Here is a 22,520-nt window from a genome sequence, read left to right on the forward strand (position 1 = left end):
AAGCTGCTGCTAAGCACTGTAAATAACGAAAGCTTTGGTCAGTGGGGTTGATGAGACCCTAACTACATATCTACTATTTTTATAACTCAAGAGAATAAAAATTGAAAGAAGAAAGAGCTGTTAGCCTCTGTGACAGTTTACCGTTATCACAAAGAAGATACGGTTGTAATTCTGAATTGGGATTAGGTGCTGATGTATAAACAATTTTAAAGTCCTAGGAGGTCCTATATACACCAAGGCAAATGATGGTTCTGTCTGGCATCAAGGGTCACAGGGCACTTTTATGAATATTGATATCTGAACTCCACCCTGAACTTCTCATGGCCTTGGGCTCGCAGGTGCTCAGGCCTTGGCATTGTGCAGCGCTCCCAGGCTACCTGCCTATACCCAGATGGGGACAACCGCACCCCACAGTCCCCAAGCACCATCATAGCTCGTATTTTGGTCTGGACTGTAAGCTCCTGAAAGCATGAAAATCATGTCTTCCTCTTCATTTTCTTTATGGTGCTTCCGCTCATGGTCAGCACTTGCTAACAAGGCACCATCAGCCCAGCCAGTGTGCTCCATGGACCCAACAGGATCAGATTGCAGAACGTGGGGAGGGGCCACACAGGGAGAGGGCAGGAAGGGCAGCTGAGTTCTTCATTGTTCTCAGAGGCTCAGAGTTAGGAAAAGAGGCTATGCCTGAAGCCACACAATCTAGGGGTAGGAGGTAAAATTTAAATTGCTCGTTTTTATGAACAACCTTCATTTATCCCTTTCTTCCACTGAAATAATACACCTTCATTCTTCCTCAGCTATTAAGCAGATTAAGAAAGGAGTAAGATGATTTTAAATTATTCCTATGGTCTCCCTATTATGGCCAACCATAAGATTTTAAAACTTCAAAACGATACATAGGTACAGAATTAATAAATCTGCAAAGCTAATTGGAAACAGGTCAAAGTGTTCACTGCATTTTACTGCAATTTGTAATTAAATATTAACAAACCCATTAACAATCCTCAGCTAGAGTAGGTAAAAATAAGAACTTCATTAAAGAAGGATAAAGTTTTCTAGTTAAAACTGTTTTGTTCGAGTGCATGTCATTGTGTTTCCCAAGATCCTAGATCAGTTCTATGTTCTAATCTTTCCTTGAGAGAAACTCCTAAGTACTGCTTCTGAAACTAGGAAACCACATCCACATGTTAATTACATCTGGAACATTACACTGACCAGGCTACAATACATTTTCTTTAAGCAGCAAGTGTCAAGAATCAACAGGCTGCTGAAAACCAAGCCTCTTAAAAGATGACCCCTAAAGAGCACTAGAGGGAGTGCATGCCATTCACAAGGGCAGCTGCTCAGGCAGGAGGGCGGCAGGTGCACGACCAGGGCTGTGCTGTCAGGGAGCTTTACCTCCTGAATGGCAGGGACGTCGACCGCCGAGTGCACCAGCCGCCGGTACATGGGGTGTTTGTTGTCCTTCCCCTTTTTATTAAGGTCAATAGCCTGAAAGGTCATGAGACACATCAGTTTAAACGTGGCTAGAGAGAGGGGTAAAACATCAATTTCTAAACAACAAGTACTTTAGAACTTAATGAAAAATGTACATGCACTATAGTTTAATGTGGCATTCCTTAAGGTTTGAATAGAAAGAACAGTTATTTTGGAAAATTCAATTTCATTTTAAACACTAATTATCAATGAATATGTTCATTCTGATAAATGGAATTTTAAAATATAAATGTTTCTAATCTAATACAGCTAAAGAAATGCCTGAGTTGAAAACAAAGACAAAACAAATTTAAAAGCCTTTTATAGAACTATTTACTGCACAAAAGAAACGGGACAGCAGTGGTTTCCACCCCTCATACTGCTCTATTCCTTGTCAGTCACTAACTTTTAAGGAGTAAGCCAGAGTGAAATATATTCTGGGCGATTCTGAGAGCCCCCCTTACAGGACTCACCCTCTCTTTCATGCGGGAGACGATGAACCTCAGGTACGTACTCATCTCCTGCTTGTTTGTATTTTTCTTCTTGATGCTCTGTTGAAGATAGAAAAGGCCAAGATAAAATCTGGTCATTTATAAGTCTATATTCTTGTAAAAGATGTCTCTTATATAAAAGATTATAGTGTGCAAAGATTTTCTTAAAAGATGTACTATTTCCAACATTATCTGATGCCGAGAAATCTTCAAAATTTGCATACCAAAAACAGCATTTAACAAGGTAAGAATCGGAAAATATTATACTGTCCCTGACATAATAACTTAGAGAACTATGCATTTTTTTCTTTTCTTGATGTTTAAAACTTCAACCAATTTTCAGATGAAAAGAAATAATAACAATAATGATATAATAATGATATAATGTAGAATCACTTATTTTATTAAAAAAATTAATGGCTGAAATCCTTTAGGGAATATTTTAAAATAGCAATATTGAATGGTGAATTTCAACATAACATTATTCTCTGTTAAAAAGATTATTAAATGTCTGTGTCACAAAGGAATTACATACACTGCAGCACACACATCTACATAACTATTCTAAAGTGTCACAGATCTCTTCAGTAATAACTCCAATTCCTGTTAGTCTTGCCTAAAAGCTAATTAGGTTCCTTAATTTATCTCTCAGAAAATTAACTTTACATGAAGAAAAAAAGACAGGATTTTTTAACTTTTATGTCATTTCTAGACAGCTAGGAAACAAGGACCAATGTTCCCGTTTCCCTAGTCAAGGTTAATATACCATGACAGACACTGGACCATAAGCAGACTGCACTGCAGAGGACTGAGTAGGTTTGGGCCACTATTTAATAGACGCTTTTTCAGGCCGCTACATTATGAGTCTCTACCCAGTGGTATTATTACTTACTCCCAAAAGAATTTTATACACAGGAAGTCATCTCAATATCCTAAGTACAATGGAAGAAGGAGCAAAACTTTCTCATGTAAATGAGAAACCTTAGCTATGGCTTAAGCAAACTGATTATACATACACAACATTAAAATATCTGCATAACAAGTGGAAAACTGTTTTCTGAGCTGGAGACTTACTTTCATACACTTCATGTTTGACATGATCCCCTCCCTTCCTCCTCACCTGGATTCTTTGGCAATGCAGTCAGTGCTCTCCTTACTCAGCTTTATTCTATGACCTGTGCAGTTTTATTATGGAGCAGTTTTTCTCAACCCCGGCCATACCTCAGATACACTGGTGGACTCCCATAAAATGCAGCTGGGCTCCACCCCTGAGCATCTGAATTGGAATTTCTAAGGGAAAGTTCATTCATTCACTGTTAGTTCCTCAGGTGGTTGTGACATCTGGCCAAGACCAAGTACCAATGGTGTAGATGTGGAGTTTAAAATGCAATGACATTTCCTGAACCCCAGGTTTTATAATCTCTGGGGAAAGGGACTTTGATGTAGCTTGTAAATTCTCATTTTAAACAAAATCCCCAGTGAGTCCCAGGCACACAAACACATGAGAACTATTAACGGCTCCCTCCTGTAAGCCAGAGTAAAACAGTGGATCTGAAACACAATCAGCTATTAATGCTTTTGTGTAAACATTCTTGCTAGCACGGCCATCCCTCCAAGCACTGCTTTCTACACTAAACAGCTTGATGAGCTATTGGATATAGGGAAGAAAGGGTAAGAAGGCCAAGAAGGCTTTTTCCTCACCTCCTGGGAAACCTATATTCCCTTAAAAAGAGAGGAGAATAAAAACAAATGCTTCCAGGGAGTTTCCTGGTGGCCTAATGGTTAGGATTCCGGGCTTTCACTGCCGTGGCCCGGGTTCAATCCGTGGTTGGGGAACTGAGATCCTGCAAGCCGCATGGCATGGCCAAAAACAAACAGACAAAAAAGCCAAATGCTTCCAACTACATGCTCTATCATGCCAACTTGGAAATATTTTGGGAGGACTACCAACACTGCAGATCCCAAATATCATTCTGGTCATTAAATCATACAACTGTGTATAAATTCAGGTATAACAGCAACCTACATCAGATTAGAAGTCTTGTAATACTATCTGTGGGGTCATGGTTCTTTTAATAGGTAACATATTATTCAGGTGAAATATACAACCAGCACTGTATGTAGTGCTGAAATATTACTTTAATGCTCACTAAAAATTGTGCCAAACTAAGCAGGGTGGGAACACTCTCCTCTCTGGGTCTCCCATTGAACACCTCGAGCTCAACCAGGCAATGAGTGCTCTTGAAGCCGATGTCCACTAGTGCTGGGACGTCTGCAGTCACTTGAGAGGCGACGGTGGGGATGGGTGCTCACTGCATCCCCTGCAACATGGCTGCCCTGTCTCCAGGGCTGCTGTGTATTCTACACATGCACAGTAATATTTTTTCTCATTTCTGCACTCTCAACATCAACCTATGAAGTACTTCACTGTTAGTTAGAATCCAACTCCTTTTGGTTTTAGAGCCTTAGAAAATAAAGCAATTCAATGTTTCTCTGTGGGTGAAATTTATGCAGTGCTAGAATCAGAATACCTCTACAGGCATACCTCGTTTTATTGCACTTCGCAGATACTGTGATTTTTACAAATTGAAGGTTTGTGGCAACCCTGCATTGAGCACGTCTATTGGCGCCCTTTTTCCGACAGCATTCGCTCACTTAGTGTCACTAGGTCACATGTAGTAATTCTCATAGTATTTCAGACTTTTTCAATATTACTATATTATTATATTTGTTACAGTGATCTTTGATGTTACTATTGTGAAACGATTATGACTCGCTGAAGGCTCAGACGATGGTTAGCATTTTTTAGCGATGAAGTACTTTTTAATTAAGGTATGTACCTTTTTTGACATAATGCTATTGCATACTTACTATTTTAAACATAACTTCTATGTACATCCAGAAACCAACTAGTTTGTGCAACTAACTTGATTGTGATATTTGCTTTACCGTTGTGGTCTGGAACCAAATCTGCAATACCTCCGAGGTATGCCTGTATAGCTAAAATATCCTAACCAACTGGTTCGTTCTTTGAAATAAAAAAATATTGAAACTTTTTGAAACAGTAGGGAAAACCCTATTTTACTTTGCTTAAGTTTAGGTAACTGTGCATTACATTGTTCATGTAATTCCCCTGTTTAAATGAAGGTCTATTTTCAGTTCGTATTTCCTTTCCATAGAGAATCTACAAAATACATGGGTATTACGTGCTCTCAGAATGCTTTTACTTTGGTTTCACCTGTTTAAACATTTCTAGATTAACTGCTAATTTAGCATAACCATGTGCAGCAACATTTCTTTCTGGGAAGACTCCAAATGTACAGAGTTCAGGCCGAGGGCCTTAATTTTACAAAACTATATAATAAATGATAAATTAGAGGATAAAAATCTGATTTTGTATCATGTTTAAATTTGCTTAGAGTAAGGTGCTAGAGTATCTCTCCTCTTCAGTGTGCAATTGAAAGTGGTGATATACGCTTAGGAAAGTGACTACATTTCAGCAAAATGTAAAAGGAAACAAGGGGGATGGATGACTTTCTGCGGCTAAATGGATGTGACCCACCCCTACCCTTCACAGCGCCAACTCTGGCAAAATATTACTACCTAGAAAGTCCCCTACACATTTTATAAAGTGCCACCCAGATTTAGGCAGCCCACTTCAGTGCTGATCACCTCTGGTTGTGCATTAGAACCGCCTGGGAAAGCCTTTAAAAAAACACCAATGTCCATTTATACAAAGTTCTGGAACAGGAACAACTTATCTGACGGACACTAATGACAGTGACGCCCATCTGGTATGGGGTGGGATTCAATGGTCATGTCGGTGGGACTTGGGTACACAGCTATGTGTGCATTGGTCTATTTCTCAAGTGGCATATTCAAGACTTGTGCAAATCACTGCAATGTAAATTTTACCTCCGAGGAAAAAGCCACCACTGTCTAGGTGCCACCCAGAGATGGTGCTGACACTGGTTTACAGAGGAGCCTGGGCACTGGCAGTCCTAACACCCCAGGTATTTCTCCCAGGCAGTCCCGACTGAGAACCACTGCACAGCAACATAAGAGAGGCTGTTTCCTTACACAAACACATGCAGTGGCCCAACTCACCTCTGCTGCTGTCCCAAGAAGAGTCAAGAGGCAGAGCTGCGAAGCTGGCTTCTAAAGTGACACCAGGTCTAGAAGCCGCTCTGTCTACTTGCTCACACTAACAGAAAGGCACCTCTCTTACGTTCCAACTATTTGTTGGTTCTCTTCAGTTAAGGTATTAGAAACTTCAATCATTCTGGCTGTATAGTAGTCACCAAAAGAAGTTTCCTATCCAAGGAGGATTATTTTTTTGAAAGCCTCTATGTTACTTGTTTATTTTTTTTACTTGCTACCCAATACATCTTTTCTGGTGACAGATATGGGATTCTACTGAAGATGTAGGGCAAGAACTGAAGTGCGTGTGAACACTCCAGTTGGTAGGTGTATCCAGGAGGCTGGGGGAGCCCACTTCCCACACGTGCAGGCTGAGGCACTTGCTCAGAGAAGGGAAGCAAACAAAAGAGAAGACCCTGAACAGATGCAAAATCTCTTTCAACAATTTGTAGGGACGAAGCACTTGTTATAAGACGCTTTCACATTTGCTAAACTTGTGGGCTTTCTTTTTAACACTTTCTGGTTATGATTTAGAGAGTTGGCATTTCACAAAGGAAATCAACAGAGCACACAGCTCCGTCCAGGGCTGCACCCTAAGACTTCTAAGGACATCTCAGTTAGCATGTTGTGAGCTGCCTTATGTGACAGTCACAGCAGAGTTGGTGCCTGTCGGCCAAACCAGGACATTGGCGTGGCTTGGAAAAAGCCACTATAAGAGAAATGAAAGAGGTAGCTTCTAAGGTAAACACCATTCTGCTTGTAACATAACTAAGCAGATAGCTCTTGACAACAAGGTAAGAAAAAGAGAAAAATAGTGCTGTATAAAATCTGCAGATTATTTCAGATCCAATTCTTTCTCAGACTTTGAAGAACTGCTTTGCAGACCTCAGAACTCCTCAGTAAAGGCCTTTTCGTAAGAGTGACAGCTCAGGATCCACCAGAGTGAAGCCCAGTAAGTGTTGGTAACTGCCCATATCACCTGGCAGCATACAGGAGTGACTTTGGTCAATATCTACAAATAATAAAGAGCGAAACTTCCTATTACATGCCCAAAGTTGCTGCAACCATTGTTAGACAACAGAAATCACATGGCCAAAGCTGTGTTACAGAGGTGGATAAGACATCCACTAACCTAAGATGCACTTAGGTATATTACAGATAACCGAGGGGCTGCTTCCCTTTAAGGGAAAAATAACAGAAAATCTTGAATATCTTCTTGAGTAAGGAATTCTTAAGCCAGTTACAATAATTGCTGGATTATAGCAAATCAAATGAGTCTAGGTAGATACCACAAGACAAAACATGAATAAAGTAATTCAGCCATGCTCAGTGCCTTACAGTGTTTTTTGGCTGGAAGCAGGTAGGAACAAGTTTTGATCCTGTCAAGGTTTATCCACAGCTGATTATTGATAATGATGCCCAAGCACCATTATTTGAAGGAACATTCAGGACTGAATAGTCTGGAATTTTCAATGTGCCCTAGAAACATAGGGCACTTCAGTTGTAGAAACATATTTCAGCAGAGAATTAACTTCTGGAAATACCACTTCTATACACCAAGTATCCAAAAGAAAAAAAGAAGTGTAAAATCAGAAATCCAGGGGTCTTTTCCTCAGATAATATATCTGTGCTGCTCACCTCGCCAAATCCAAGCTCCCAAGTCTGTTATTAACAAGGGCTTCCCACTTTCTTGGGGATTCCCAACACCCAAAATGTTCTTCCCACAGCAGGCTGGACCAGAGGCAGGCAAACTTCTGTGAAGGGCCAGATGGTAACTATTTTAGGCTTTGAGGACATTCAGTTAGTGGCTGTCTCGACTACTCAGCCCTGCCATTGTGGTGAGAAGACAGCTATAAATAATGCATGCGTTCCATGAACAGGGCTGTGTTCCAATAAAACGTGTAGATACTGAAATTTTAATTTCTTATAATCTTCACATGTCACAAAATATTATTTCTGTTTTTCTTCAACCATTTGAAAGTAGAAAACCCGCCCTCAGCTCATGAGCAGTACAAAAACAGGTGGTGGGCTTGATTTGGCCCATGGGTCGTAGTTTGCCAACCCCTGGACTATAAGTTCTATGACAGCAGGGTCCATGATGGTTTAGTTCAGTGTTCTTTTGCCAGGGCCTCGTACAGTATCAAATAGTAAATACTCAATAAATACTAGTTGAATTGAACTAATGGCAGTCATTACTAACCAACTTCACTGCCTACTAGAAAAAAACATTCCATGTAGTTGAACTCAACAATACAAGATCCTTCCAAAATGTGAAATACTTATTCACACCCAAGCTGTGTTAGCACATTCAAGCCATTATAAACCATTTTGTTAATGTACCATTTCAGTGTCAGATGACACCTAAACATGGCTGATGTCCTCTAACAATCAGAGGCTCACTGGATGTCAGTGAGTGTGCAGGACTCCTGAGCCCCAACCCCAAGGATGTGTTCTAGAGGCACATCCAGTAATTCTGCTACAGATGGTCTCTGGGGCTTACTGGAGAAACACCAGTCTGCATATAAATTACCTATATTGTCAGAGGAACCAGGAAGCTCCAAGCTCTCCTCCATAACTATCTGTAATCACAGAATAGAAATGAATCCCAATGAATTTTAGCTGCACATAAATTGCCTATGTTAAGGAAATCAGGGGCTCTGCAATATTCTCTATAACCACTTGTAATGCTGGAATACAAAGGAATCAACGAATTTATAAGAAACCCAATATCTGAGATCTTAACAGTAGAGCTGGTCTGGTGGGAGTGGCCCCAAGCCCTACTATTTCTCCTCTGTACCACTGGGACCCCAGCAGCCCCTCAATGACAATCACTTTCTAGCACAGTCTTCTAAAAATATACCAATGTTCAGTCTTGTTCACCCCCAGTACTGACACACTGAAATTAAGTCTCCTCTACAAGAGCAGAAGAACAGAACACCACACCTGCTGCCAGCACCAGCGTAGGAACTTGGTTAAACACTTCTGCATTCGGAGTGCATGACTCGCTATAGCTCCATCCTACATCTCCCATGGTCAGTCCAGCAACAATCATTTGCACTTGAGTTTCTGGCACTAGTTTTTTGGTTTTTTTTTTTTTTTAAACTTAAGTTAAAGAAACTTAAGTTTAAAAATCTCCCCTAGGCTGTCACAAATATGCCTTCTTACTCATAGGTAAAAGTTGAACTTGGAGGATAATTCAAACCACAAAGAACATGTTGAGGTGGATTCTTGGAGTGTGTTGGCAAACATGACTCTACTCCCAAGCACTCTCTACTTGAGAAGTTGCTCCTACTGAATCACTAACGCACAGGGTTTCCAGACTTCTTCATGGAGATTTACAAAACAGCACTGAATGCTACTTCAGCTGTATCTATATTTATTAATTTTAACAGAGTCAACTCTTTGCTCTCTGATTGAGGTTGGGAGGTTTTGACTAAGTTCAGATGATATAATCAGCTTTGTATCTGCCAGTCCAGGGTGATTTACCAACTATTAAAGTATAGTCTCAAATTAATTCCACAAGTCACACAACTGACTGGTATTGTGAAAACATGGAGTATTTCTATATCCACTACATCCACATAGAAATTGCTATACTACTAGCTATAGAGAGAAGGGTGTTATGTTATTCTTGTTATGTCAGGAATTTTATCATTCAAAATTAAATTTACTTTTGGACATAACTTTAAGTTGTTTTGCAGCAGATTACAGGGATTTAAGAATAGGAAAGGGACATTCGAAAAAGTTCATAGAACACAGGTTGTGTCTCCTTGTTCCTTCCATCTTCTACCAACACTAGTCTTTAAAGAAAGAACAAGATTCAAAAGGCAGAGGGAGGACGGATTCTTCAATGGAGTAAACCTTTCCATTCTCTCTTCTGAAAATAACTTACATGTCTCTGTTTTGGGGTCGCGGAATGAGTATCATATGTTCTCTGCTTAATGAGGCTGACAACCAGCCAACATTACACTACCTACCTCCCCACTCCTTCCCCTACCTCCCCACTCCTACCTCTCCACCCCTTCCTCTCCGGCCTCATCACTGCAGAGACAATAAAAGGAAATTGTGCGCACTTTGTACATATTTTCAGTACATCAATACTGGGAACACTTATCTAGATTAAGTTGTAACCATCTTGATGTAGGAACCAGTCCAACTATTATCTCTTTAATCCCTTATAGCTAAAAATAAAAGATAAAGCTCAATTAACATTTTTTAAAAGCCACTAAAAAGATACATCTCAAGGACAAAATACACCCCAAACATTTCACACTCACATCCAACACCTTCTGACTGTAACTTGTTAAATTCATCATGGGGAGGCAATGTAGAAAGTATGGATTTTTTCTTTCTTGCTTGGCTCCAGGTAGTTTTATAAAGAGCTTATATAACAATACATGAGATTTTACAATTTTATATCCTAGATCCAATTTTAAAAATCCTTTATCAGGGCTTCTCTGGTGGCGCAGTGGTTGAGAGTCCGCCTGCCGATGCAGGGGACATGGGTTCGTGCCCTGGTCCGGGAAGATCCCACATGCTGCGGAGCGGCTGGGCCCGTGAGCCATGGCCGCTGAGCCTGCACGTCCGGAGCCTGTGCTCCGCAACGGGAGAGACCACAACAGTGAGAGGCCCACGTACCGCAAAAAAAAAAATCCTTTATCAATGTTCCCATTACTTTTTCCTCTAGTAAAGCCAGGAATGAATACCAAAACTGCCTTACAAAGTAATTGGTTCAGACAAAGATCTTCTTAAAAATTAATTTTCTACTTTTGTGAGTATAAAAATAAGACCCCATTGTCTTTAAAAATTGTAAAAAAAATTTGATTAATGTTCATTCGTAGCTTTTAATACTATGACTGTCTACATTTTTAAAAAACGCTTCTTCTATTTTATTTAAAAATCAAATCTCTACTCCAGAATTGATAATATGTATCTTGAAGGTAAAAGTACTTACTTTCAGGGTGAAAATATTAATAAACTTCCCACATTAAAAAAGGAAGACTAATCAGAAAGCAAGAATACAGTTTCACAGTAGATACATAGAGTAAAGAATATACGTTCAAAATATTTTCGTTTCACATTTTGTCCTGTTTCACTCTGAACATTAAATGAGAATTCTCCTTAATTTTGAGATTTAAAAAAACTATACTGCCTACATACCCAAAAGAATGAAAAATGAATTCAGAAGTAAATTTCTATCTCCAGTTTCAAGAAATAGCTTTCATCAGGAGTCACAGTACAAATGACTCAAATATAACTTACCCAGAACTAAGTTAACAGTGACAAGTCAGTATGTACCCATGGTGACCTCCTAAATAGCAACTCAGTCTTGGTTTAGTTTTAGTAAACAGTTAAATTCGCTTGTTTTCAGTAGCTGTCTACCGAGTATACTCTACCCCATGTGAAAAAAATATATAGTACCTGGGGATTAACATCCAATCTAAAAGTTAATTTTAAATGCTTTCTATAGACTTCTTTCTGTATATATCTATTAAGTTGCCTGTAAAATAGACATCTTCATTCTAAATATTTTAAGGAGAAGCTGCAGTAGTAGGGAGATTTTAGGAATAATTCTTACTAGTGTAGCTCCCTTCCTCGGATCTCCTTAGATGGCCTACTAGTCAAGCATCAGAGACTCAGGCACTGCAAATTTGGGAGAGCTTTGCGGATTAGATGTAGAACCAAAGTATTCTTAAATAAGTAAAATTCTCCCATATAAATTCTTCTTCATTTTCATATCTACATTTTCTTGTGTTTCTGTATTTTATTAGTAGGCTAAGTTGATTCACCATACATTTGTACATTAACACAAATTTTAAAGTTTGTGACCCTTAAACAGAGAAAAATACCATATGAAACATTTGTGGGCAGATGAGTATTTTATAGTTTTAAAGACATACTGGAATAATATATCCCCTATCCAATACTTTGAATGGTATTTTTTCTTTTGTGACTTAAGTTGATCCCTTCATATGTAAGTCACGACAAGTGCATCATAAATGGGATGTAAAGTGAATCAAAGATGTTAAGGATATAAATAGTAATACAACATTTTTATATTATAAGACAATTATAAAAGCCTAAGATATGGGTAAGGGAATAAGAGGTACAAACTACAATGCATAAAATAAATAAGCTACAAGGATATTTAGTACAACACAGGAAATATAGCCAATATTTATAATAACTAAATGGAATATAACTTCTAAAAATTGTGAATCACTACGTTGTACACCTGAAACACATAATATGTATGTCAACTATACCTCAATAAAAAAAAAAAAAAATCTTTGGATGGATTTCACTGGAGCAGCACAGTGGACCAAATATGGAAAAGGAGGCAAGGAGGTCACTGCAGACTTCCCATTCTAGTACTTTCCATGGGAGCACAGTTCAGAGCCCTCCATTCTGCTCCCTAATGACAGATTTTAGTCCTAACATAAAATTTTCATTTATCTGAATTTGAAAGCAGTAACATGAATCTACAACTCCTTAAAGTTATAAAAACAAAATTCATTTATGTAAGGAACATGAACGTATTAAAAGAGGATGGAGGAAATAGGGACCTTTCAAAATACTATTGTCTCAGAATTGTTAGCCTGGAAAGTGCCAACTATTTTGTTTTGCTATACAGTTTCCCCTGCAGTTGATCTGATTTTTGGGAAGTACCAGCTTAATAGCAAACACAGCACTATCAAATATTGTAGCCATTGATCTGTGCACTATACATTACATTACACCACACTGTAACTTACACAGCCACAATGCAGTGCTTGCTGTACGATCTGCTGCGCAAAGGAGGGGCGGCAGGGCGCAAGCTGGTTTATAACCTTCCTTTAGAATTCTTCCAAGTCGTAACTATGGCTTGATGGGGAGAACAAATGCCAGGCCACTCATGAGGCTGACATTTTATACCAAAATGTTTCTTTTGGAGTACTACAGGCATTTAGATATGCAGTTATAACACTGCACTAATACAGTAAGTAGCCATAAGCCACATGTGCCAAACTGAAATCCAGTTCCTGGGTCTCCAAGCCACATTCAAGTACTCAACAGACACATGCCCAGTGGCTCCTACCGGACAGCACAGAGAGAACACTTCCATGCCCATAGAAAGATCTACCAGATAGCTATGATCTAAAAGGCAACATGGCACCAACCTGGGGGGTGGTCTTAGGGTTTCCTGTAAGATGTCACCTTGCCCATGTATTAAAAAACCCGAGTAGATATCATTCAAACAGTACCATGATGTTTACCAGCAGGGTTGGAGGCCAGCAAGTGTGCAGTGCATGCATGCACGCACACACACATACATGTACATGCATAGCTGCACACACACGACACACAAATGCATACACACAACTCTGACATGCATACACACATACACATTCACACACAGACATACATTGCATACACGTATGCTCACAGGCACACACGCACACACACACAGTCTTGTGCGCACACACACAGGCCTGCCTTCTGCAATTACGGCATCAAGGAAAAAATGACTGTAACCTGCAAACCATATAAATGAAAATGAAGGAATATTAAAATGAGATATCTATTTGGAGCCTATCAAATTGGTAACAAAAAGTTGGAGAATACTTTCAATGTTGGTATAAATGGGTATAATCTTCTGAAGGACAACTTGGTGATTCTTTTAATCACAAACTGAAATGTGCCTATCCTTTAAGAATTCCACTTCAATGAACTTATCCTGTGAAGGCAATCAAACAGAATTAGGTAGACATATGTAAATTAATTCTCTTTTTTAAAAATATAATTGACTACATTTTGTTTAGAAGATATATCCTTTAGGCAAATAAAATCTCTAAAGCAATTTTCACTTAAAAGTTATGGTTTTCTCTTTTTTCTGGAAAATTCATGGCTATTTCAGGAATATAAAATTCAAATATATCTAAATATAACAAAATATAAACTTCAGTTTCATACAGAAATAAATTATTATGAGCAGACTGCTCTTCCAGGTGTAAGGGGGGCACGATCCCAAACACGGTGGTACTGGTGTCCCATCCCCCGCCCACCCTGACAGGTGAGTTTCAGTGCAGTGTTGCTTGTCAGACAGCACACGGAAACAACATAAATGTGCATCAGGGAAGCCCTTTCACACTGTAGAAAAAAGATGTCTGGGACATTGTTGAGGAAGCAAACTGGCTATGATCCAGCAGTGTATGTAAGCCATCAATCCATCCAGTTACACAGATGGATACAAATGGATGTGCATGTGCGCACAGAGAGGTCTGTGAGCACATTCACCTATGATGCAGTTGCATTTCTGGGAATTTTATTTTTTTGCTTTATCCTCCTCTAAATTATTTGAATTTTTTTTTACAGTAAACTTTTAAAAAAGTAATTTAAAATTCTTTTTTATTTTCAATTAATAAGAGTTCTCAGTAACAGGAGTGTGAAACAGGACATTACTTGAACTTTTTTCAAAGCAAAATGCTAATCTGATATTCATAGGCTCTATTTCAATAACAATCTACTGTACTTGTAAAACAATAGTTTAATTATTGTTTAGAAAGGCATACATTCCAAACAAATATCTTCACGGTTCTGAGATTCTTGAGATTTATTATGAAAACTGAAAAAACTATTCTAAATTGAGAAAAATTCCCATCATTGCCTTCTTAAGATATTTTGGAATTCATCAGATATATGATATAAAGTTACTTGAGCTGAAGTGAATCTGGTAACAGCTCACAGCTGGGTGAGAGGTAACCTATTCAATGCTGTAAGGGACAGAGGTTATATAAAAACAAGTCTTCTGACCACTATTAAGTATTAAAAATGTTTTCATCTTCAATTTTATATAGCAGTGATTGGCTTCTATGCTGTACTGAAATTTGGCCCTCGGATCTTATCTTCAAAATTCCTCATTAGTAAATCTAATTAATATATATTCTTTCCAAACATTAATTTCAAAGAAAAGTAGAGAAGTCATTATGCTGACTTGGAACCATAATTTTTAAGTTTCGGTCTACAGACTTAGTTCTCTTAGTCCAAGAATATTTAAATCTGGTCAGTCACTCTCACGTTAGATTATTAAAAACAGCTTTACTGGAAGTCTTGACACATCGTTTAAAAAAATAAATTAACCCAAAACCAACCAAAAAAGATATTTAAAATTCTCTTAGAATCTCAAGGTTATTATTATCCCTTTTCTCAGGAAAGAAGCTGTTAGCACTTATCCTTTTCTTGAACATAACAATTTAAAAAATAGAACAGATCTAACATAGAAATAACTATCTCTTTGGAATTTTTAAAGCTCAAGCTAAAACTCACCATCCCCAACCCAGACACAGGCTTTTTGAGTCTAACGAAAGAGTAGCTCACAGTCTATGAAAGGAATATGTGAATCACAATTTTTTATTGACTCACAGCATCATTTCAGTAAGCGTAATTATATCACAATGTGAAAATATCTAGCCTGACAAAGACAAAAAGAAAACCAAAGGAAAGAAGAGAAAGGCAGGATGGGATTGGCTAAGTTCTACTTTGGCTATCACTTTTCTGTGTGAGCCAGCAACTCACTGAAATTTAAAATTTTTCATCTTATCAGTAAAGAGTAGAGCAAACACATTTAGAAAATGGAATCTGACTACTTGATAGAGAATTCTGATGGAGAAAGTATTACACATTTTCTTCAAAGGTATAAATGTTCAGCTTTCATTCTTCATGTAAGGAATATAAAACATCTACCATCACGTTTAACCCAACCTCAAAAATCCCAGTGTTTTTGTTTAAATTCTTTACTATGAGAATATGAACTAAATATTAGATATTAAAAAGCTATGGCTATAAAGACACAGGTGTGTCCAGAATTGTATTTCCTAAGTCCCTGAGTCCCTATTATTTGATCAGTGACCACACCTCTTTTATATTTTCACTACATTAATGCTTTTGTTCTTCAGATCTCATTAATTCTTTACTTCCTCTAGTGTAAATTGTTACCAAAAACCAGGATATATTTACTGGTAAAACACAAATCCATGAGAGTAAATTATGAGTATTAATGCAGTTCCCACACGACCAATAACACTGATTTCTTGTAGCCATTATAATTCTTGCAGACCTCAAAGAGGAGGTCTATACCTTGAGGCCTGACACTGATTTATTCAGACCTGGGGATTTATCACGACTTACCTAGCATTTAGGCATTTGATTACAAGTCATCATTACACATTTTTTAAAATGCAATCCCTATGGTCTTTTTTTTTTTTCTGCCTACTGAATAGGTACAGCAGTGCTATTAAGAAACATACCAAGGTAATACAAAGCCACAGACACTAAGGGAAGACTAGAATGAACACTGTACTTTGCTCGTCGTGCTGGCAAATGAGCCAGGAAATTTTTAGCTGATACCAAAGAGGAGATAAAGACAAAACTTTTTTTGGACGAATAAATGAGTATTATAAAACATATTCACCAACAGGACTCATGAGTAATCTGGGCAATTTGCATGGTTCCAAGTAAGTATCTTAACAATTGTAAGTACAAAACAATAGAAGTTCCAATCAAATAATTCTTTACTGATCACCATCAATGCCATACATAATGTAGTGTTTAGGCATCTCACATCACTCATATACACACATACCACATCTGCAACCAACAAGCACAGCCATGTATACTTTTCAATGGGGAAATAATATGAATGAAAATAATTGTGGGAAGTACCTATTTTACCTACCAGACTATTTCATTTTGTAGAATTCTTTATATACAACTGTTCCATCCCTCCACCCTCCAAATAAAAGAAATAAACTAACCCATGATATGACAAAAAATAAAGGCCACATTACATGGATATAAAATGGGAAGTAGATACAGAACGTTTCCAACAATGTGCCTTTTGCTACCTGTGTTTTCTGAGAAGCAGAGAGGACTGACTGAACAGACCTTGGGATGGGAGAGTGGTTCTTGATTCCTAAAGGCTATCCATTAAAGAGTCACACAATCCAGAGGGAATTGTAAAGTAAGAGAAAAGAGTATATTTTTACATGATTGAAACTTTCTAAAATCCATACCCTGAATATGTGTCCTGTGATATTCATTTATGATTGTTCTATGTTCATTAACCAACATTGCAGTAGATAACCCCCACCCTCCAGTACTTTATCCATTAACCTGGCAAGACCACCTGGGATATCTTGGTGCAGCTATTATTAATGAATTCCACCCCTCTGACCAGCACATTAAAGCTCATAGGTACTCACCCTGCAAACTGGGCACTGCCAGTGACTACTGCTGTCTCTAAGCCTGTACTCATCAGACAAACACTTGGAATGATACACACGAAAACACAGGTCACATATCAACACCTCTCCAGGCAAATGGCATTCAAAACAATACCAGTCATGATTTTCTGTTTCCCAGTCCTACAAAAAATACAAAATAGTTTCGTATGACATTTTGTCAATATCTGCAATGACTAAGAACAAAATTGAAACTAAAGTCCATCAGAAGTTAGGCATTATAAACAATTTTAGACATTTACTGTGTTAAAACAAGAGGGAAAAAATACCTAGAAATTCGCTTCTTTAAATTTTTAATTCTCTCCTAAACATATTAATATTCAGAAATATCTTAAGGTGATCTGATAACAAAACCAGTCCAAAATGAAATAAGTCCAAAGCCAATCCCAGTTCTAACATTATCTTTCGTTTTTATATAGTCTATGGGATAATTTCTTCAGTAAATGGAATACCCCAAAGCAAGATCTATAACTTAGTATTTCAAATAAACAAACCTCTGTTTTGTTCTGATTTTTTAAAAATATACTAAGTACTTAGCATACTTTGGGAACAGAGAGAATAGTAATAAATGGTGATGCTCACTATTCTTATCTTCTCATCCATGGTATTGGATGCTTTATTGAAAATAACCATTAATCAGAATGTCCATGTTCTGATAGGTTGTCAAATTTTCAGGGTCTGTTGAATTTGGAAAAATAAATTGAAAATGTGAAACTAAAGGTTTAATCACATTCTCCAAAGGACATTACCACAAAAAAAAAACAAAAAAGGAAGCAGGCTTATTTTCTTATTGGGACTATTCCTGGAAATAAAAGACCATAACTGCAGGTATACAGGTTTCTTCAACATTTTCTTTTTTGTTACACTCTTTTTTTTTGTACAGCCAGTACCATTTAAACACAAACAGGAGAATAGTGTAAGCTCCCTTAATTTGGAATTCATTCTTCATAAATATCACTCTTAGCTTTTATCAAAAAATACCCCTGTTAAGAGTGATGGATTAATTCTCAACCTTCTTTTGTAGATGTGGTAGTTACATGAATAAGGGTTAAACCCACATTTAGTGTTATCAAGCCCACTTCCCAATGGGGATCTTGAAATTTCAAACTTGGATTCTGCCATCATTTTTCTTTTTATAAATCACTGTCTACTCTGCTTCTGGGAGAGAGCAGCTTTTTCATTCCCTCTTACATCAATAACTCCCCCAATAAATTGGCTTCGATAGAGCACTTGTCTAGTAAGCACTGACTCACTGGCACCTAAGGTTCAAATGTATTACTGCTTGACCATATGAGAAGGCTACGTCTCTCTCCTTCAAAAGTGAAGGGAGTTGCTACTGTTCTGAAATTCACACCTTCCAATCTACGTTCAGAGTCATGGCTAAAGTACATTAGTAAGTTCTACAAAAATGTAAACTTTTTGGTTTGCTTTTTAGTAAGAAATTGGCGGTCTTTATCAACCAAAGTAATAAAGAAAAAAGCATGACCATTTTTAGTTATTTGCTGCAGATGTATAAACTCTGGAGATTTACTATGGAGGAATAATTTCAGTCAGACTGCTTAAAAAATCGTAAGATACTGATTTGACAGAAAACCCTAATCTGTGCATGGTAGGAAAAAATCTCCCCCAAAAAGTTTGACACAGTGATGCCACAGAGACACAGTAAGTTGTGGTGCCTGGCTGTACTAAAATAACAATCATTGGTGTACCCCTTTCACAGAGCTCATAAGTAAGCTGCATTTTAGCTATTTCAATGTCTGTATCAAAAAATCATTGATGATCTAGGTTTCAATGGAGATAAGATTTTTTTTTAATTAACTCTTCCCAAGTTTAAACAAAGGATTTCAGAATATTTTCCTCGTATCTGTTCAGAAACATCTTAAAGGATTTTCGTGGCTTATATATACTCATTATTAACAAAAGAAACTGCCATTCTTCATCATTTGAATTTTTTTACATTAATTCATCTTCCTGTGATTCTCAAAATGATAGTTACTAGGTTAACTAAGAAAAGGAAGCAAGAGAACACAAGTTTGGTCCATAGCTCCAGCCTCCCCATATCACCTCCTACCTTCGTCTATCCCTACCTTCTCCCATCCACCTATGAAACGAGGATGAAAACGGATCTTTCTTCAATGGGGTGTTTAATTCTAGACCTAGTTTTTCATAAAAATTATAGAAATGAAAGTGTAATTCAAATGAAGTAAAAGTAGAGAAACATTTGGATATATGTTTATATAATGGCATACAACTAACTCTTATCTGATATAAAAGAAAGTATGAGCTGGGAATGTATGTGCTGTTCATTCTTCTAATCACTGCAATAGCTGTTTAGAATATACAAAACATGCAAAAGTCAAGTTCAAAAGTTACTACATTCTGAATCCAGGAAACATTTTTCTGAGGTATAAACGATATAAGCATGTTTATTATAGGTAGAGTTGCCTACGCTTTGTCTTTTAGTAAACAGAATTCATTTATACAGTGCTTTTGACTAATACTCAATAATGTATGCCAAAAAGCTAAGCTTGCATTTTCACTGGATTTCACCAGAAATCAGCAACTACTCTACATTCAGTCTGATCAACATCATAATATGTGAAATGCCACTTCAATACAAGAAACTTTTTAAAAAGCAAACCTATGAGCACAAAATCCAAAACTAGAAGCAATGTAAAGATAGTATGGTTTTAATGAACAATTCTAGCAAGCGTTAACTAAGCTAGCCTAAAGAAAGAGAAATTTAATTTTTAAAAAAGCAGAATTAAAGTAAAATAACATAGTGCAAAATTAGTTCACCTTGTTTGGGGTTGCTGTCCTGGAGAAAGGCTGCATACTGTAGGCCTTTCAAAATAAAAACAAAATAATCTTGGTCTCTCTACTATAACTTTGCTCAATATCAGGCAATACACAGAGCTAAAGGGATTTTGTACATGGTCAAACTGTTTATTATTTGCTTTACGACATATTATTTTGCAGATGATATCAATTGATAATCTATCAATGTGCTAATCATTAATGAAAAGACAGTAGCATGCAAACTCAAGAATCATCACTAGTTTAAGAGGAAACTTTTACACTACCACAAAAGCTACAAAATGGACATAGAGAAAATCTATAGGAATTCATGTGCCATGAAACCTATAAAGATGTTAGAAAAACATTTTACTAACAAATTCAGCGTCATTGTAAATTTGCACAAGATCATGAATGTATGTCTTATTGATCCGAAACTGGTTCAAGCTGGACTTTTTTTAAAAAATCAGGAGTGATGAATGTAAATGTGGTAAACTTGATAATTCACCACAGTGTGAAGTTTATACAGGCTGTCTTCAGAACCTAGTAGAAAACATTCCACCACCAAGAGGCAGCCTGCTGATCTACGTCTCTGTCACCATTTATAGCATTCAGTTAAGACTCTGGAGCCAGACCGACTCAAATCCCAGCTTATAGGGTTTTTGTAAGAATCAAACGAGTTACAATGCTCGTTAAACTGTTAGCTGGTGTTATTAAGATGATCTATTTGCTATAGAGCACAAAACAGGAATTGACAAGTCACAAAATGATGTGACACTTTCAATTATACACGTGAATTTCTTCTTCAGGACCTTAAGTTCATTAAGACAGCTGACTCTGTAAGCAAGATGGAGCAAAAACACTGTTAACTTGGCGTTAGAGAAGACGCTGAAGCAAGAGGGCTCAGTGGGAGAACTGTGTCTGGACAGGGTCTCCCAAACTATCTACCCTCATATTCAAAAGAGAGTTCAGCTTTTAAATTAATTCCCTATTCCTACATAATGAGCAGATAAATCTTACATCATCAAATATGTGTTTCATGTGGTATTTTAACAAAGATACAATGTAAAATTAATTAATTCTATACAATTCTAGGTTTAGTTTAATTCTGTTAATAAATTCAGTTCATCATTGAGAGGTAAGAATTTTATGGTTAAATATCTGCAGTAATTTTAAATATTATTTTTTAATTAAAATATTAAAACATTGCTTAGTGAAATAAAATTTAGAAAGAGGGCAAAAAAAGACAGAACTCTCATACACACACACACAAGGTGAAAAGAGTATAACAGGATAGCGTGACCCAAAATATTCTATTGAATAAAATGGAAATTCTTCACCAAAGCAAGAATAACGTCTAAGTACATTACAGTTTTGCACATAGAACCATAGTATAACTGTTTTCTAATTAATAATCACCAATACTTCACTTACTACTTAATACTTTACTTAGTAAATAAACAATTGTTTATATTTTTGTATCTGATGCAGGTAACGACCTTTGGAAGAAATGTGTAGTTCTGCACATAATTAACATAAATATAATAAAATATATTTCACATTAAAAAAATTAACAGAATCCAAGGGATATGAAGTTTTGGACTTAGGGTATTTAAAACATATGACTGATTCATTTATGACAACTATAATTATAACAAGAAAAATGCAAAGATATAAACTTTTAAAAAAAATCTTACTTCACTGAGCTATATTTATGAAGTGGGCTAGGAAAGTCAAGCTGTTTGCAGGCCTCTCAATATTTTTCCAAGAACAAAGCAAGAGAACACTTCTGGACAGGGCTGTTTAATGGTGTGATTTCTGAAGAATAAGACATAAATCCAATCCTACCTCTTATACAAAAGATGTGAGCTTTTAGCCAAGTTTTAAGAGGTATATAAACCTTAGTTTCTTTTAGACTGGTCCTTTTGAATCAGGAGAAGCAGATGAAGATGGAAAGAAGTGCCTATCTTGTCCCTCTGTAAACTAAAACTAAATCCACTTATCCCCAACATAACATGTTAATCTCTTCAAGAAACCATAAAATTTGTATTCTCATTAATGATGCTTCTTAAAAGGTATCAAACCTTAACTAAAGACCTACATAAAAACTAGCATGAGGTCCTGCTTATCAGCAGAACAAACTGGATTATGTAAAAAGTACTGAAGCTGAAGCAGGGCTGACCAGCCAAGACCTGAGCTCATGTCTGCAGTTGCTCTCGAACCTGGTGGAAGGACTTTAACTGAAAATGTAAGCTGTGGTTCCTAAGCTGATACTTTATTTTTGGACTGGCATTAACCACGCAAGAAGAAATGAGACCCTGAGTCCAGATCTGGCAGG

General features: G+C 37.1%; 1 protein-coding gene across 14 annotated transcripts in view; it reads right to left on the reverse strand.

The window, feature by feature from the left end:
• ZMYND11 (zinc finger MYND-type containing 11) overlaps positions 1-22,520 on the reverse strand; it is a 140,333-nt gene that overhangs the window by 27,563 nt on the left and 90,250 nt on the right. For 8 of the 14 annotated variants that reach the window (XM_060293703.1, XM_060293702.1, XM_060293705.2 and 5 more), the window contains exons 4-7: positions 20,186-20,230; positions 17,348-17,509; positions 1,950-2,027; positions 1,399-1,491 (exon numbers count right to left, since the gene is read on the reverse strand). In XM_060293703.1, the coding sequence (XP_060149686.1) occupies positions 1,399-1,491; positions 1,950-2,027; positions 17,348-17,509; positions 20,186-20,230 (378 nt within the window). Of the gene's footprint in view, positions 1-1,398; positions 1,492-1,949; positions 2,028-17,347; positions 17,510-17,968; positions 18,065-20,185; positions 20,231-22,520 lie in introns of all 14 variants that reach the window. The other 6 variants (XM_060293706.2, XM_030878358.3, XM_060293707.2 and 3 more) reach the window with 4 other exon arrangements.

The sequence above is a fragment of the Globicephala melas genome, chromosome 2, assembly GCF_963455315.2.
Source record: "Globicephala melas chromosome 2, mGloMel1.2, whole genome shotgun sequence".
Classification (NCBI taxonomy): domain Eukaryota; kingdom Metazoa; phylum Chordata; class Mammalia; order Artiodactyla; family Delphinidae; genus Globicephala; species Globicephala melas.